Below are 19,006 nucleotides of genomic sequence, written 5' to 3'. Positions count from 1 at the left end.
TAGCGATTTTCGTGAAATGCGATCCCTACCCCTAAAATAAGCCCTAGCTGCATTCCCAGAAAAAAAACGTATACTTACCTAACAGACGCGGTCTGGGTCCTCCTGCTGCTGTGCTGAACTCTGCCCTGCGTCCTATAGTCCTCGTTCGCCCACAAAAGGTCACTTCCTGGTTGCGGTATTCAAAAATCCCGCCCCAAGAAGCAATGGCTGTGATTGGTTCATCCAGCGGTACTCAGCCAATCAATGCAGTGCTCGATGAACCAAAGCGAGGGCTGTGATTGGTTCACCCAGCTCTGCATTGATTGGCTGAGCAGAGTTGGAAGAATCAATCACGTTATGGAAGCGGAATTCATGAATTAGTTGAGCTGTGGCATTGATTAACCAATTCATAAATCCCACCTTCACAATTTGATTGGTTCATCAAGCTCTGCGCAACCAATCAATGCAGAGCTGGATGTACCAATCACAGCCCTCGCATTGGTTCATCGAGCGCTGCATTGATTGGCTGAGTAGCACTGGATGAAGCAAACAGAGCCATTGCTTTCTGGAGGCGGGATTTTTAAATCCTGCAACCAGGAAGTGATATTTTGTGGGTGAACGAGGACTGCAGGATGTCCAACGGAGCTCCGGAGAGCAGCAGGAGGACCCGGACCAGGTCTGCTAGGTAAGTATTCCTTTTTTTTACCATGGAAGGTGGAAATAAATCAGAAATGATTCGCCTTTGTTGGATTTTTTAACATGACAAAAACCTTTTAACAGGGGTGTGTAAACTTTTATATTCCCTGTATAGATCGATACTACTCGGTCACCAGGACACTTTCTGGATTATTAGGTATCATATTATCAGAATGTTACTAGATTCGGGGAAATTGTTTTCTCATTTGTGCCGTGACCGATAACATCATCTGATGAGTTTCCTGCAGCGAGGGCGTCATTACTTCTGGATGCTTATCTTACACTTTGCATCCATTTCCCTCTTTGCCGTTCTGCAAACTGTCTGGCAGGAGCAGTCAGCGACACGTGGTCAGAGGGTCACTGGTGTCACCGGTCATTCAGAGAGTGGGGGAGGGGACAGAATGGCTGCACCTGTTCCTTGTAATGTCTAATCCCAGGGGACATTGCAACTAGATAGTTCACGATTGGTCCATGTTGTGATGATATAACTTGGAGCCGGCATTTTCTATCCGGTGTTCCCGGCTCCTCAGCGGCTTTAACTTTTCTATATTCCTCAATGTTAGTCCGTATTTACACAGGAGAGAAAAAACACGCAAGTTCTGTGCAATTGCAAGTTTCACAGAAATCGTGTGTTGTAGCAACCTGTTATTTACGATGGGTATATTTACATGGGCGGTTTTGCTGGGGCAGCATGTCCTAATTTTGGGGGCAATGTAATATTGGCCATTATTTTCTATGGGGAAAACAAAAAATCACATCACACTCATATGGAGTGTGATGCAATTTTTAATGTCTTCTATTGAGGTCACATGCACACATGCAACCGCGATATCAGTCCAATTGATATTGTGCTTGCAAACATGCGATTTTCCCTTGTGATTACGCTGCATTTTACAAGAAAAACACATCACATCTGCAATTTTCACACTTTAAAAAAAACGCTGAGAAATCGCATGTTGTTTCAATGGGAAGAATAAAAATCGCAACACACTCACACGAAAAGCACATCTGCATGAGAGTGCGATGATATTTTTTTTCTAGACTCCCATAATGCATTGCAATTGCAGGAAAAATCACAGGTTTGCTAGCACAATATTGGTCGCTCAGACAGATATTCCGCTCGCCCGTGTAAATACGGCCTTACATTATGAAGACTTTTATAACTTTTGTAACTTTTTACCTCGATGCAAACAACAGTCGCAGAATATGCAGCTCCAGATTCTCATCTCACCTTTACCTGGTAAATATGCGCTGCTCCCCTCCCCCGCACTACTTGTGTATTCCGCATTATACAGAGCTCTCGCTGGTTCGTACCTTTCCCGTGAAAACTGCAAATACACTTAGCAATAAATGAAAAGATTTCGCAGTGCAGCACGTTTTCTCTTCGCAGCTTTGAAATGGTACGGGTGCGGCTGAGGAATGAAGCACAGAAGATAATTATAAGTATTCACTATGTGAGCTGTTACTATGTAACACTCCTCTTATAATGCTCCATCATTGGTAATCTACAGAATTTAGGTTACTGCCCCTTTAAGACTTTACATAAGTGGTCACTGGTGATTATAGTCATCTGAAAACTTTTCCTGTGATACATGTGAATGGAAGTTGCCTCCTATCTACAGTAATGACTAATTCTTCCATCTCACGCATTGCGTATCCGGTTCTACCTATTTAGGGAGACCCCATAACCTCCTTTAAGTAGCATGTAATTGAGATCCTTGTTTCTGGGAGAGGTTGTGATAATGCATTAACAGCTGGAATGAAAGCTTCCCAGGCTCTAATCCTCCAGAGGGGGCCATTAGTCATTAGGGATCTGGGGCGCAGTATTTTATCTCACACCTATCTTCATATCCCATACCACCGTGTTTTGGCACCACTGTCATACTAATATAATAAAAACCAAATAGATGTAAATGAAAGGTTGTAATTGAGGTGACTCTAGGCTGCAGGAGAAAACATCTGATGTAGTGGGGTGGACTGATAGGCTTCATAATCCCAATGGGAGTGTGGAATTTGAGGTTATGAGCTGAAGGTAATGAATGAGAAAAGGAGGAGGAGGGAGGTGCGATTTTGTGAAGTGCTTTAATGGAATTTCCTCAGTGGTCATAAACTATTGTCTTGTTGTCAGTGACAGCCATGGCCTGGGGAGCTGCAATTTTCTAAAGTTTGGTTCTTAATGTTCAATGTACTTTCATAAGATTGTAACTACTGTAATACTGCCACCTATGTACAAGAATGTAGCTATTATAATACTGCTCCTATGTACAAGAATATAACTATTATAATACTGCCCCCTATATACAAGAATATAACTACTATAATACTGCCCCCTATGTACAAGAATATAACTACTATAATACTGCCCCTATGTACAAAAATATAACTACTATAATACTGCTCACTTTGTACAAAAATATAACTACTATAATACTGCTCACTATGTACGAGAATATCTCTACTATAATGCTGCCCCATGTACAAGAATATAAGTACTATATTACTGCCTCTTACATACAAGAAAATAACTACTATAATACTGTCCCATATGTACAAGAATATAACTACTATAATACTGCCCCCCTATGTGCAAGAATATAACTACCATAATACTGCCACCTATGTACAAGAATAAAACTACTATAATACTGCTCCTATGTACAGGAATATAACTACTATAATACTGCCCTCTATGTACAACAATATAACTACTATAGTACTGCTCCTATGTGCAGGAATATAACTACTCTAATACTGCCCTCTATGTACAAGAATATAACTACTACCCTCTGTACAAGAATATAACTACTATAATACTGCTCCCTATGTACAAGAATATAACTACTATAATACTGCCCCTTATGTACAAGAGTATAACTACTATAATACTGCTCCTCTATATAAGAATATAACTACTATAATACTGCCCCTATGTACAAGACTATAATTACAATAATACTGCCCCATATATACAAAAATATAACTACTATAATACTGCCCCCTATGTACAAGAATATAACTACTATAATACTGCCCCCTATGTACAAGAATATAACTACTATAATACTGCTCCTATGTACAGGAATATAACTACTCTAATACTGCCCTCTATGTACAAGAATATAACTACTATAATACTGCCCCCTATGTACAAGAATATAACTACTATAATATATTATACAGGAATATGTACAGGAATATAACTACTCTAATACTGCCCTCTATGTACAAGAATATAACTACTATAATACTGCCCCCTATGTACAATAATATAACTACTATAATACTGCCCCTTATGTACAAGAGTATAACTACTATAATACTGCTCCTCTATATAAGAATATAACTACTATAATACTGCCCCTATGTACAAGACTATAATTACTATAATACTGCCCCATATATACAAAAATATAACTACTATAGTACTGCCCCCTATGTACAAGAATATAACTACTATAATACTGCCCCCTATGTACAAGAATATAACTACTATAATACTGCTTCAATGTACAATAATATAATTACTATAATACTGCCTCCTATGTACAAGAATATAACTACTATAATACTGCTTCCTATGTACAAGAATATAACTACTATAATACTACCTCCTATGTACAAGAATATAACTACTATAATAGTGCTCCTATGTACAACCATATAACTACTGTAATACTGCCCCCTATAAGCAAGAATATACCCACTATAATACTGCCCCCTATGTACAAGAATATAACTACTATAGTACTGTTCCCTATGTACAAGAATATAACTACTATAATACTGCCCCTATATACAAAAATATAACTACTATAATACTGCCTCCTATGTACAAGAGTATAACTACTATAATACTGCTCCTCTATATAAGACTATAATTACTATAATACTGCCCCCTATGTACAAAAATTTAACTGCTCTAATACTGTCCCCTATGTACAAGAATATAACTACTATAATACTGCCCCCTATGTACAAGAATATAACTACTCTAATACTGCCCCATATGTATAAGAATATAACTACTATAATACTGCACCTATGTACAATAATATAGCTACTATAATACTGCTTCCTATGTACAAGAATATAACTACTATAATACTGCCTCCTATGTACAAGAATATAACTACTATAATACTGCTCCTATGTACTACAATATAACTACTATAAAACTGTTCCCTATGTACAAGACTATAACTACTATAATAGTGCTCCTATGTACAACCATATAACTACTGTAATACTGCCCTCTATAAGCAAGAATATACCCACTATAATACTGCCCCCTATGTACAAGAATATAACTACTATAGTACTGTTCCCTATGTATAAGAATATAACTACTATAATACTGCCCCTATATACAAAAATATAACTACTATAATACTGCCTCCTATGTACAAGAGTATAACTACTATAATACTGCTCCTCTATATAAGACTATAATTACTATAATACTGCCCCCTATATACAAAAATTTAACTGCTCTAATACTGTCCCCTATGTACAAGAATATAACTACTCTAATACTGCCCCATATGTACAAGAATATAACTACTATAATACTGCACCTATGTACAATAATATAGCTACTATAATACTGCTTCCTATGTACAAGAATATAACTACTATAATACTGCCTCCTATGTACAAGAATATAACTACTATAATACTGCTCCTATGTACTACAATATAACTACTATAAAACTGTTCCCTATGTACAAGAATATAACTACTATAATACTGCACCTATGTACAAGAATATAACTACTATAATACTGCCTCCTATGTACAAGAATATAACTACTATAATACTGCTCCTATGTACAACAATATAACTACTATAATACTGTTCCCTATGTACAAGAATATAACTACTAAAATACTGCTCCTATGTACAACCATATAACTACTGTAATACTGTCCCCTATATACAAGAATATAACTACTATAATACTGCCCCCTATGTACAAGAATATAACTACTATAATACTGTTCCCTATATACAAGAATATAACTACTATGATACTGCCCCCTATGTACAAGAATATAACTACTATAATACTGCCCCTCTATGTACAAGAATATAACTACTATAATACTGCCCCCTATGTACAAGAATATAACTACTATAATACTGCCCCCTATGTACAAGCATATAACTACTATAATAATGCTTCCTATATACAAGAATATAACTATTATAATACTGCCCCCTATATACAAGAATATAACTACTATAATACTGCCTCCTATGTACAAGAATATAACTACTCTAATACTGCCCCCTATGTACAAGAATATAACTACTCTAATACTGCCCCCTATGTACAAGAATATAACTACTATAATAATGCCCCCTATATACAAGAATATAACTACTATAATACTGCCCCCTATGTACAAGAATATAACTACTATAATACTGCCTCCTATGTACAAGAATATAACTACTATAATACTGCCTCCTATGTACAAGAATATAACTACTATAATACTGCCCCCTATGTACAAGAATATAACTACTATAATACTGCCCCCTATATACAAGAATATAACTACTATAATACTGCCCCCTATGTACAAGAATATAACTACTATAATACTGCCCCCTATGTACAAGAATATAACTACTATAATACTGTCCCCTATGTACAAGAATATAACTACTCTAATACTGCCCCCTATGTACAAGAATATAACTAGTATAATACTGCCCCCTATGTACAAGAATATAACTACTATAATACTGCCCCCTATGTACAAGAATATAACTATTATAATACTGTCCCCTATGTACAAGAATATAACTACTCTAATACTGCCCCCTATGTACAAGAATATAACTAGTATAATACTGCCCCCTATGTACAAGAATATAACTACTATAATACTGCCCCCTATGTACAAGAATATAACTATTATAATACTGTCCCCTATGTACAAGAATATAACTACTCTAATACTGCCCCCTATGTACAAGAATATAACTAGTATAATACTGCCCCCTATGTACAAGAATATAGCTACTATAATACAAGAATATAACTAGTATAATAGTGTATCCTATATACATGAGTATAACCAGACACTTCCATTAAAATAAACATTCGGTCCATCATATAGATTTAACATAGGGATCTTATTGGTTTTTATTTCGGCAGATTAACCTTGATGCCAGCATGAATATTGTTAGCAGACAGTCTATACAGATCGCTCGTGGGCAGCCAGTTCACCACATCATGCAGTTTGACCCTGTGAATCCCATCTACCTCTATGTGATGACCTCCCACCAGGTATCCTGTCTGTCGTGGTTTATTGCTCAATTTCATAGGTAAATTCTTGGATTATAACTCAGTGAATTATGCATGCTCCTACAGATGACTCGGGTGAAGGTTGCTGACTGTGAGAAGTTCCTTACCTGTTCAGAGTGTCTACAAGCTACGGATCCTTATTGTGGATGGTGCACCATGGAAGCCAGGTCAGTCACTGAGATGTGCTGTGGCTGCCTTTTTGAGATGTTGATGGATGGAGAGATCTCTCTCCCCCCCCTCCCCTCCTCCGCTGCCCCCTCCCGAGCCTGCTCGGACGAGAATGCAGTTACTTGAGTAGAGTGATGCTCGCTCGAGTAACTGCCTTATCCAAGCGTGCTTGCTCATCTCTAATGTCCATCATTTCCTCTTCACCACCTGTGCTGATACACTGCTACCAAAAGTATTGGGACGCACATTGAAGGTGATAAAATTGGATTTTATTCCCATTTTTGCATTTGGTGTTGGGCCGTTTTTGACCTCAATGACTACAGTAACCCTCCTAGGGCGCTTTACACCAAATAACCATAGATAGTGATGTGGGAGATGATGGGGGTGTTGGGTGATCATGGATACAGCAGATAAGTTTGCAGTTGGTCAGCTCCTCTACACTGTGTGCTGTATGACATGGTGTTCAGTCATGTTGGTAGAGACCAAGTATTGCCACAGGGTAGGTGATGCCACATTGTCTGGATTTTCTTTGTACCCATTGGCATTCAGGGTGGACTTCACTATAACCAATGGTCCTAGTCCTTCCCAGTTAAAGCAAAAAAGACTTTTTACTGTTTCATGCGCAAATATGCTCCGTTGTCTTGCATTTGGACAGAGTTTCATACGCTGCCTATACAAATGTATAAGGCTCACGCTGCGGGGTACGCAGAGAAATAGAGCATGCTGTCTACATGCACATGTGCATGGATCAATGAAAGTCCATTGACTTTCATTGACTCTATTGACTGCTTATCATGCGGCTGTGCAACATACACATAAAATGCGGTGAAAACACGGTCATGGACCTATTAACAATTTGTGAAAAATTAAGTGCACATCATATGTACTTCCATTTTTTTTGTGCACCCTGAAAAATCAGACTAAAATGGGACAAACCATCATTTTCTGTAAAAAAATAACACATATATTATTAGCATTACCATTGACTGTGAAGGATCCGTGTGCTCTCCATGTGCAACCAGTTACTCACATGGATGAGAATTATGCCCATCTTTTTTTAGCCACACCCCTTATAGAGCTCCTCCCACAATACCATCCATAGTATTGACTATGTCCCATATGGCGGCCCTTTGTTTTTATTAATTAGTTGCACTTTTTTTTTCCCTGTTGACTTGTACAGGGTAAAAAAATGTAATCCAAAAAATTGTAAAATTGGTGCTGCAATCAGCGGTCATAGAGTCTTTCTAGTGAATCCTAACGCCTCCCAGACCCCTGACTCGGAACGAACCACTAATTTCCGGCAATGACTGGATATGGTTGTTGAGATCTTAATTTGTCGGTTGTCATAAAAGCTCCTCCCCTGTTAGCGCCATATAAACTAATTGTGCCGCGGCAACAATACAACATAGAAAGTGCTCATTAATGGACGTAAATCAGCGCCGATGTCCCAGGTTCACTCTGATGCCTCCATCTGACTAATTAGGCAGCAGATTAATATATGCCGCTACCGCTGACGGCAGCTTCAGATACTGTCACTGAGTTGTGAAGGTCACCGGAAGCAAAAGTGTCCGATACGCGGCTAATTACTCATCACGATTCCGGCTCAGATCGTATCAGTCTCGTTAATTTCACTTCAGCTTGCTTCTATTAACCTCGGAAATTTTCCATTGTCCCTGCTAATCCCGCAGCTTCGGAGGGGGGACAGTGTCTGCGGCGCTTATGTTATATCTAACCACCTCTCTTTATATATACAGGTGTTCCATCCAGCAGGAATGTCAAAATTCTGAAGACACCATGTTCTGGACCGGCCTGAGCAAAGAAGGCGTAGAGCGGTGCCCGTTGCTACAAGTTATGCCAAAAGAGATTGACGTCTCCTCAGATACCCAGGTGACTATATCCTATTACAGCACAGCAGACGGATGCCATTAAAGGCAGATTCAAACATACCAAGGGCAAGGGGTGTGCCCAAGGGGGCATGCCAGAGTATATATACAGCCACAGCGTAACGATTATCTCTCAAAATGTGTTTAAACGACCGCAAATGAGCGAGAATCGTTATGTGTAAACGCTGCCTTCGCACACTTTTTGTCTGAATGATGATTTTAAAGTGAACTTAAAATCCATTATTCAGCAGCAGACAGATAAACTCTCTCTCAACAGACCACATGCTGTGTTCTCCACAAGAGTCGGGAGATTACATTGTATTATGCTGGCAGCCCCGAGGAGAACACTGCAGCTGTTTGCCGAGCCCAGCCTACATGCTGGGCTCTGCAAAGAGCTCCCAGAGGTTCTTTTACATGCAAATGAAGATAATAAAGTGTTAATGGACATTAATGTCCATTAACACTTTATGCAAAATGAGTGCTAAAACTTTCAATCTTTCAATGTTTTGAAAGATTATTTTTGCGTGTAAATGGGCCTTAAGTCATACTGTCAACACAGTTTTGCCAGGAACAGTGCCGCTATAAAGGTGGCCAGAGTCTCCCTTATGTCGCCATAATAATGCCAGCCACACTACTTGCATAGCCATGCCATTCATTCACAGTACCCACATAACCATGTCAGCCACATGCCCCCTTAACAGTGTCACTACTACATTCAGCAGGTCATGTAGTGGTGAGAAATTCAAACTCCAAGACGTCAGGTGTGATTGCAGTTACCCCAATATCCTGTACACCTGCAATCCATGCTTACCTCCTTAACCCCGCAAAGCTGTAATAGAAAATACCTGATGACCACAGCGCCCCCTGCCCATGCAACTGCAACATGGGGACAAATAAAGCAGCTCTGTAATGTAAATACCCCATCAAACTGCTCCCCGTATCTCAGGTCCCTGACTCGAAGGCTGGGCACAGCATCTCATGTATTACCACATCTGCTGATCTGTCTGTAACGTCTTCTGTCCTCTCCTTTAGACAATCCTCCTGCAGATCACAGGGAACCTCCCCAGCCTGGCGCTGGTGAACACTTCCTGTGACTATGGGAATGGCGTCTACATGCCAGCGACCACCGTCTACGATGCTGATGCTTCCCAGCACTGGGGCCGTTGCTCCTTCCTTCCAAGAGACCTAATTCCAGAATTCCCTACAAATCAAGGTGCAAGGAGGGTATCAACTGGGTAGTCTGCCATTTTTGCAATATACTATGTCTTCAATATCCTATCTTTGCAAAATAATTGCTTGCTGTCAGTAAATGACACCATCCTCATTTACATCCAGGGACTAAAATCCTGACCTATTATATCCACAGTTAAGGTGTTGTTACAGTTGTATCCAGTCCAGACAATCCTCTGTGATATAAACAGTCTGAGCTCCAAACTGATACATTACCTGCACCGATACATTGCAACAAACTACCAGGACAGAAGAGAGATTTGTGCTGCAGATGTGCTTAGCTTGCCGGATTACCTAGTTGCCATTTATCTGATATGTTGTAACAAACCCTCATCTATGAGTGGGACTAAAGGCGCATTTAGACGGGACAAATGTTGGGCAAACGATACCCGACACTCGTCTCCACACGTACTCGCTCCTGTGCTGCTGCATAGGAGCTAGTATCGCTGCCCCTTTCCATTGACATAACATAGCGGCCATTCAGTACTGAACAGGCGCTATTTACACTGAATGATCATCGTTCAGAATCATTGTCCATTGTTTATGTAGCATAAATGATGGACGATCAGCTGATCGCTCATCGTTCAGTGTAAATAGCGGCTGTTCAGTACTGAATGGCCGTTATGTTAAGTCAATGGAGAGGGGTGGGGGAGTACGAAAAGAGAGAGAAATCTCCTGCAGCCGCCCTGCCCAACCTGCTCGCCGCTCTGAGTTCGAGCCAGCGCTACTAGCTCCTGTACAACAGCACGGGAGCGGGTACATGCGGGGACGAGTGTCAGGATGCCCGACATTCGTCCCATCTAAATGGGCCATTAGTCAGGAGTCTTGTAAAAAGAATTTGTCCATTTACTGATAGCAAGCAAAGAAATTGCAACAACGTATTAGAAACTCACAGAACTGCTCATTATACAGTAATGAAGCTTTAGTCGCAAAAGACAGCAAACCCTTTAATGGCCAAATTAGTTACTGTAGGGGCTCACTCACACAAACGTATTGCGAATTTCGGTTGCGTAAATATGCAACTGAACTATTTACGAATTTACGCTTTCAAAAAAACTCGAGAATGCCTCATTGATTTCATGCATACATATTCACTGCGTGCTCCTACTATCCCATTGACTTTCATGGGCTATGTTGGTCTGTGATAGGCACCAAATTAGGACATGCATAAAACACGTGCATGAAAAATACAGGTCTGAACGGCCCAATCGGGTTTTAACACTGCGTATTCCATTCATAATACACAGCACAAATAGGCTCACGAGCGTGAGGTGATATTACGGTGAAATTGCCCTATAATTTAGTCTGCTCTAACGCAGTACTGTACCTTTAAGGCAACTTTGTGTTTTCAGTCTTTATTAGATCCCGATGACAGTGTATTCATAAGCAGGTTTTTGATAATTCCAGTTCCATAAGTCCTCACACCCCTGTCTTTCACCCAGATCATGTGACTGTTACTATGTCCATCACGGTAGACAAGATCCATATCGCTCAGCAGAGCTTTGTTATCTATGATTGTGAGAGGACACAAAGGATCCACCGGAAGACGTCGTAAGATACCTCCCTGTCCATATAATATAGAAATTCCCTGATGTAGGATTTTCTTCTAACCCTAATCCCAACAATCCTGCAGGTGCACGAGCTGCGTGACTTCTCCGTGGCCTTGTAAGTGGTGTGAGAGGCAGCACAAGTGCGTGTACAACACTTCACAATGTGACTTTGTTGTAAAGGTAAGAAACATTCCAGTATGCTCCACTTACTACCGTAGTTGTTATCCTGTACTGATCCTGAGTTCCAGTCTGTATTATGCTCCAGAGCTGCACTCACTATTCTGCTGGTGAAGTCACTGTGTACATACATTACTTATCCTGTACAGATCCTGAGTTACATCCTGTATTATACTCCAGAGCTGCACTCACTATTCTGCTGGTAGAATCACTGTGTACATACATTACTTATCCTGTACTGATCCTGAGTTACATCTTGTATTATACTCCAGAGCTGCACTCACTATTCTGCTAGTGGAGTCACTGTGTTCATACATTACTTATCCTATACTGATCCTGAGTTCCATTCTATATTATGCTTCAGAGCTGCACTCACTATTCTGCTGGTGGAGTCACTGTGTACATACATTACTTATCCTGTACTGATCCTATGTTTCATCCTGTATTAGGCTGGGTTCTTACAGGACGTATTCCCGGCGGAAATCCCGCGATTTGGCCACAGCGAAAAAACGCAAGATTTCCGCTGGGAAAGCGCTGCTTCAAAACCCGCGGCACTTAGCCACGGGTTTTGAAGCGGCCTGACCGCATACTTTTCCGTTGCGGCCGGCGAATCCGCGCCGCAACACTGGCTTCTGCCGGCTTTGCCGTCACGTGTGGATGAGATTTCTGATGGCAGGCGGATTTGCCATGGCAAAATTCCAGACGGAATATCTGCGGCAAATCCGCCCTGTGTGAACCCAGCCTTATACTCCAGAGCTGCACTCACTATTCTCCTAGTTGCTGCTGGAAACATTAAGCTTTATGTTAGGCACTCCCTTATCAGCTTATCTGAGTTGCTACAATACAGAGGGAAGCTACTTTCCCTCCCTTTGGTATAAATATGCCACATCTTTTCTACTTTTATACAAAGTTTACATCATTTTAGAGCATTACAATATGAAAAATTAGAAAAATGCGCCTCTTGTGATTGACGCCCATATTGCCCGCTGTGTCAATGCTGTAATTGTCTGATCCTCGGCTTCTTTTGCTGCAGCTGTCATTTGATACTCGGCAAAACAAAAAGATTAGTTGCTCATTATCTCCGGCCCTGAGTGTTACTAAGGTGTCTGTGCAACACGACATAAACTAATGAGTCCGCTACCTGAACTGCGAGACCTCGGCGGTAATCCCATTAAGTGGGCCCTGTAGTAGGGCTGAAATTGAATCCTCCTTTACCGAACAATCTCATCCCTTAATTAGAAAAGATGGTCTGAAAACTCATTTTCTAATTACCAGCCGCATTCGGTCCGCCGGCGGGAGATGTTTTTGTTTTGTTTTTTTTGTCCCGTTGATGTGAGAATCTGCAGGAAACTGTCATATACATTCAGTGATTTATCACCAGCCCGCACATATGAAATGCGTTTAGCTTCCTCCATGGCCATAAAAAAACTGTGGGTTTCATATGTAGAAGTTTTCACACAGTGTGAAATACGCGGGGTTACGGCCGGAAGAGATGTTTGTATACACAAGAGTGTGTTCAGTTTACTCAAAATGAGCGGCATTTCCTGTAGTATTGGGTGCCATGTGTTATACAGCATAAGATGATGTTATTACACTATCCAGCTCTATACCCAATGGAGCAGTTAGTTCCATTAGGGAGACCAGCAGTGACCCCTGGGAAAAGATATGCAACTGAGTGAGACTTCTTAGAAAAGGCTGGCACGGTACGTTCGCATGTAGTGGAATTTGGTGCAGAGGCTTTTGATGTGTATTTTAACATGGTCTTTGATGTGGATCCACAGCAGATTTCACCCTTTAAGTTGCAGTCTACTATGGATCCACGTCAAAATCTGCAACACAATTGTAGAGTTTCTTTAAAAACGCTGCGGATTCTAAGACTGGGTTCACACAGGGCGGATTTGCCGCAGAAAATCCGTCCAGGGTTTTACCCTGGCAAATCCGCCTGCAGCCACTAATCCCGGGATTGGCCAGCCATGTGGATGAGATTTCTCAGAAATCTCGTCCACACGGAGCGGCAAATCCATCGCGGCAAAGCCGGCGTTGCGGAGTGGATTCCCCGGCTGCAGCATGACCATTCTTTTTTTCCGTGGCTGCCGCGCTCTCCTCTATGGGAGCATCAGCTGTAACGGAAAAGCGCGTGGCTGGGCCACTCCAAAACCTAAGTACTGCAGGGTTTGAAGCAGCGCTTTCCCAGCGGAAATCTCGCTGTTTTTCGCTGCGCCCAAACCACGAGATTTGCTGCCGGGAATACGCCATGTGGGAAACCAGCCTAAGGGTTCGTTCATGCCATGTATTAACGGGCCAGAAAAATACGCCCCTGGGAGCTCTCAGAGTATGTTATAATAGTGGAATTCTGCCTCAAAACCGTGTCCAAATCCGCAGCTTTTTGCCATGGGTCCACATGTGGACTTTGCCCTGTCAATGGGCAAAATCCAGGTGTGGAATTCTTACATGGAAGATCTCGTTTCTGCAGCAAGGAGTGACATGTCACTTTTATTGTTTCCACAATGCGTATTTTAAATACGCGTTGGGAAAAAACACATCGTCAAGAGGGACATGGTTTCCCACTAAAATCAATTAGATGCATATTGTCAGATCATTTTGGGACAAAATGCGTGCGAAAATATGTCGTGTGAACATTCCCTTAATTCGTAACTTACGTATTCTGTGGATTTCAACTTTTGAAACATAAGGTTAAAATCCACGGCAGATCGGCAACAAAAACGCTGCGAAATCTGCACCATTTAGGTAATGCTGTTGGTTCCTAGAAATAAGTTTTGATTTGTTGCTTTTTGGAATTTTCGGAAAATCTGGGTTGAGGACTTTACATGGTTTATCTAAAGGGCCCTTTTACCCCTGACACTCTTCCAACTACTCATCCTGACATTCCTGCGTGCGCCTTCTTCCTTCATTGTACAAATCCCTGAATTCCTCATTTTCGTGTATCTCAGACCACACACCATCAGCCCATCATACCCGTCCAAAATAAAGTCATTTAAAAATAGCTGAGGTCACCTGTATATATACGTGATCTCCCAAACGGAAGCGCCAAAGACTCCGCTATTGTTTGCCGAGAGCCCTGAATTGGAGGAAGCTTGGAGACTGAACAATAGGAGTACAGTACGATATCCTTTGAGATCAGATGACTGCAGACTGAAAAAACATGTCAGCCCACACCACTTCCTGCCGCACCGTTATATCCTCATACATGTGGTGGTAAAGTTCGTACGACCGATGCTTCATCCCTTCTGTACTGTTATAAAGTCCTGCAGCACAATTATCCTGCTTTCTGTACAGTGTAGGAAAGAGACCGACACTGAACGGCCCCTTTATCAGATCCTCATCTACCATAGTAGCACGTTGGACAACTTTGGTCTTCAGAACCGCAGCAATTCATCGAGATGTAGATTCCACTAGGTGATGAAATCATTCTGCGGGAATATCGGCCCCTGCGGACAGGAAGCGTCTTGTAGTTGTCGCAGATTAGATAGAAGTGCTGACGTGTTCTAACCAGCTGACAGGAAGGAGTCATAGATTCATTGCGCAAAATTCTGACCCATCAGCATGATGCAACAAAAATCTGGATCCATCTGACCAGGCGATGTTTTTCCGCCGCTCAGTGACACAAGTTTTGCGCTCTTTTGCTGACTGGAGGCTCACCTTTTCACTTAGACACAATGGTGCTAGAACTATATCCCATCCATGATAAGCAATGGGGAGTTGTGTGTTCAGACATGTTAGTGGGAGCACCAGTATTGTATTCGTCTGACTCTACAGCGCATCTTGGTCAGAATGATTCCTGACATCCTCCTCTGACCCCTTTCATTGACGAGTAGTTTCCATTCACATGATCCCCTTTCACAGGATGTTTTCCTCAGTCACACCATTTTCGGTATACTCTCCACACCGTTACATAAGAAAACCCCACGCGGTTGGCAGTGAGGCCTTGGCTAGTCTAGCAGTGATGACCAGGCCTCGTTGGAAGTCGCACAGATCGCTGGGTCACGTGGTTAATTTCCATACAGGGAAGCACCAATCGTGAGAGGGCCTCTAATAAAGGGGCCGGGGGCTCTAATAAAGGGGCTGAGGGCTCTAATAAAGGGGCTGGGGGCTCTAATAAAGGGGTTGGGGGCTCTGATAAAGGGCTGAAACTCTAATTAAGGGCTGGGGGTTCTAGAAAAGGGCCCAGTCAATAGAGTGATTGCACTAAAATGATGTCAGATTGGTTCTTGAAAGCCCTAGTAAAATATTTTGCAAAAAACAGAAAAATGTATGTAATGGGTTTCTTTCTCTTATTTTGTCCAAATATCTACAACATGGGAGGAGTATATAGGGAGGGATGATGGAAGGTATAGATTATACAAAGTAGAAGCATAATTAATAGAAGCCATAGAACAATGAGTGCAGAGGTTAGATTTACGAAGCGCTAAGAAGCCTCGACAATCTATTTTTCCTCAGTGTCAAGCCATTTTGGTCATGTGATACTCTCTCCTTGTCCTGTGACCCCCAGACTGATTTTTGTGTTGTGTTTAGATTCTTTACCAGGATAAAAACCTTATTCATCAGCCCAAGGTCAGCTGAAACCACCGGGCCTCATACTGAAACAAGCTGAAAACTCCCCATAGTATATTTACAATAACAGTAATTTGCAAGGATAAATCTCATTTCAAAAGGTCCATCCCTTAATAAGTATTAGATTCAAATCCCAAATGTGATGCGATGTTCCCTTTATGCAGTGAATTATGGGAACTGTCATTGACTGCCACAGTCACTTCATGGTATGATTGTAAAATGCCTTTGTTTCCACTTAAACTCATGTTTGTACAGACACACAGATGGAAAAGGCCATAGTTTCCAAGCACTACCAAAATGTGTAGCTGTGCAGTAGCTTATTGACCTCTTTATTCCTCTTCCATAGAACAGCACAGAGTGTCCCCAGATAACCACCAGCCACATTGTACCTACACCTACTGGGATCGCCAAGGACTTCATCCTGTCTGTGGCAAATGTTCACAACTCTCAGGTAACGCACCCAACTCTTCAGTCATCAATATGTTTTTTTGTAGAAGTTGCCACAGCCCCGCCCATGCTGATCCCTACAGCCCCACCCCTGCTGATCCCACCATAAGCTCCTGCTTATCTCTACCAGAGAATACCATTCACTTTTACAGCTGGTCATGAATATGAGATATCCTGCTAATATCATGTGCTAATATTCATGTCTATGGCACCAATCAACAACAACCACGCTGCATGTTTAGTTGATTGATCATCTGTAATAATTGCCGCCAGAGGTGCCTCGTAGCCCCATATCTCCTTCCTTTACATGGTCATCAGCTGAACTAAAGGGACATGTTCATGGGTTAGCAGAATTAGTAGTGATCTTAAGTTGCAGCTATATATCAATGGCCATATTAGCTGTATGTGTATTATTAAAGATAACTCCACCCAAAGTGTCTATAGGATATTCTACGGGTTATTACGATTATGACAACACCAAATTTATAGAGGTTGTATTATGTTTTACCACTTCTGCACAATACAAACACTTTATTTTTTTACGAAAAATACTTTTTGCGTGGCACCACATTGCATGGGACAACGCGCAGTTTTTATTGGTACCATTTTGAGGCATACACGATTTTTATATTATTTTTTATTCCTGTTATGGAAAAACAAGATAACCAAGAAACAGCTATTTGGATTTTTTTTAAATTTACCATGCTGGATAAATAATGTAATATTTTATAGTATGGGGTGTTATGGACGTGGCGATTCCGATTATGTGTAGTTTTGTTTTTGTTCCTTTTATTTTTTCTATATTTAAAGCCTTGTGTAAGGGGGAAAAATGTAATTTTTTTTCTGTAAAAATGTTTAGATGCTACTGTCAGCAATGACTGCAGCATCTGTGGGATTAGGAGTGATTAAATGAGCAAGTCCGAATTATCCCACTCTTGTTTTTGAAAAAATAACCCATATGTGACAATCAGAGAGCAAGTATGTTCTCTGATTGATGGAGGGGTGGTTAACATGAACAGAAATTCTGTGACAGGGAGACATACAGGAGGATCATAGATCTTCACTGCTGCCCACTGGTCTTCCCTCCCTCTCTCCTCTACACACACTGACTGAAATGACAGTATTCCCGACTCCACTTCAAATGGCTGTAGCTGTGGTTCTGTATGGGTTACCAACAACCTTGCCCTGGTAGATCTGAAGCTACAGCCATTTAACGTAGAATGAGATCTGTCCTTTTCCTTTGGAAAACTGCTGGGGGTTGGGGGTTAAGCATCAGGAGGGGAGCGGCATTTGGTCATTTTGTTACCTACTATACCCTAGACTATTTTTATCTTTGTTTAGAGATGTTCTTTAAATGACAGCCCTGCAACATAACTTCACCCCTTGATGTAGAGTTAAATATTGAATATTTTGTAGGTATGTGTGCCAATAACCTCACAAATAAGGGAGATAGAATAATACCTCCACAGGGCCACCTGTTGGAAGGCAGCATTCCTTCAAGCCAACGTCAGACTCTTTATACAAGCTTGTAAAAATGACTGTGAATTAAAAGCAAAGCCAGACTACATGTACAGACAGCTGTTTCAGGGTATTTGTCTTTCATCAGTGTCAGTAGGAGTCTGGCTTTGCTAGTGAGAGAGCACCTAGATGGTGAGTAAGGACACTCAAAAGGCCATGGATGCTCCTACTGAACACTGATGAAGGGCAAATACCCTGAAACAGCTGTCTCTCCATGGAGTCTGGAGTCCAATAGGTGGCACTGTGGAGGTATTATTCCATCTCTCTTATCTGCATATTATGTCTGTGTGTCATGAAAATGTGCGAGCCACAAAACAACCAATTGACTTCTATAGGTCGTAGTCAAAAAGTCTGATCCAGCGTTGTATCACAAAACTAGTAACCTATATTGAAATTACAATAGTGCACTTGAATAGGAAGGCATGGATGCGCTACACAATGGTATGGCGCATGGCCTTCGAAACATGGA

The 19,006-nt window shown here is 41.2% G+C and overlaps 1 protein-coding gene across 3 annotated transcripts in view; it reads left to right on the top strand.

The window, feature by feature from the left end:
• Nucleotides 1-19,006, top strand: part of PLXND1 (plexin D1) — a 109,929-nt gene that overhangs the window by 40,301 nt on the left and 50,622 nt on the right. For all 3 annotated transcript variants that reach the window (XM_066597002.1, XM_066597001.1, XM_066597003.1), the window contains exons 3-9: nucleotides 6,843-6,974; nucleotides 7,059-7,159; nucleotides 8,915-9,047; nucleotides 10,076-10,256; nucleotides 11,716-11,824; nucleotides 11,907-12,003; nucleotides 16,919-17,023. In XM_066597002.1, the coding sequence (XP_066453099.1) occupies nucleotides 6,843-6,974; nucleotides 7,059-7,159; nucleotides 8,915-9,047; nucleotides 10,076-10,256; nucleotides 11,716-11,824; nucleotides 11,907-12,003; nucleotides 16,919-17,023 (858 nt within the window). The remainder of the gene's footprint in view (nucleotides 1-6,842; nucleotides 6,975-7,058; nucleotides 7,160-8,914; nucleotides 9,048-10,075; nucleotides 10,257-11,715; nucleotides 11,825-11,906; nucleotides 12,004-16,918; nucleotides 17,024-19,006) is intronic.

Source organism: Eleutherodactylus coqui, chromosome 3 (assembly GCF_035609145.1).
Source record: "Eleutherodactylus coqui strain aEleCoq1 chromosome 3, aEleCoq1.hap1, whole genome shotgun sequence".
NCBI lineage: Eukaryota > Metazoa > Chordata > Amphibia > Anura > Eleutherodactylidae > Eleutherodactylus > Eleutherodactylus coqui.
The sequence above is the reverse complement of the archived record's forward strand: the minus strand, read 5'-3'. Positions and strand labels throughout refer to the sequence as shown.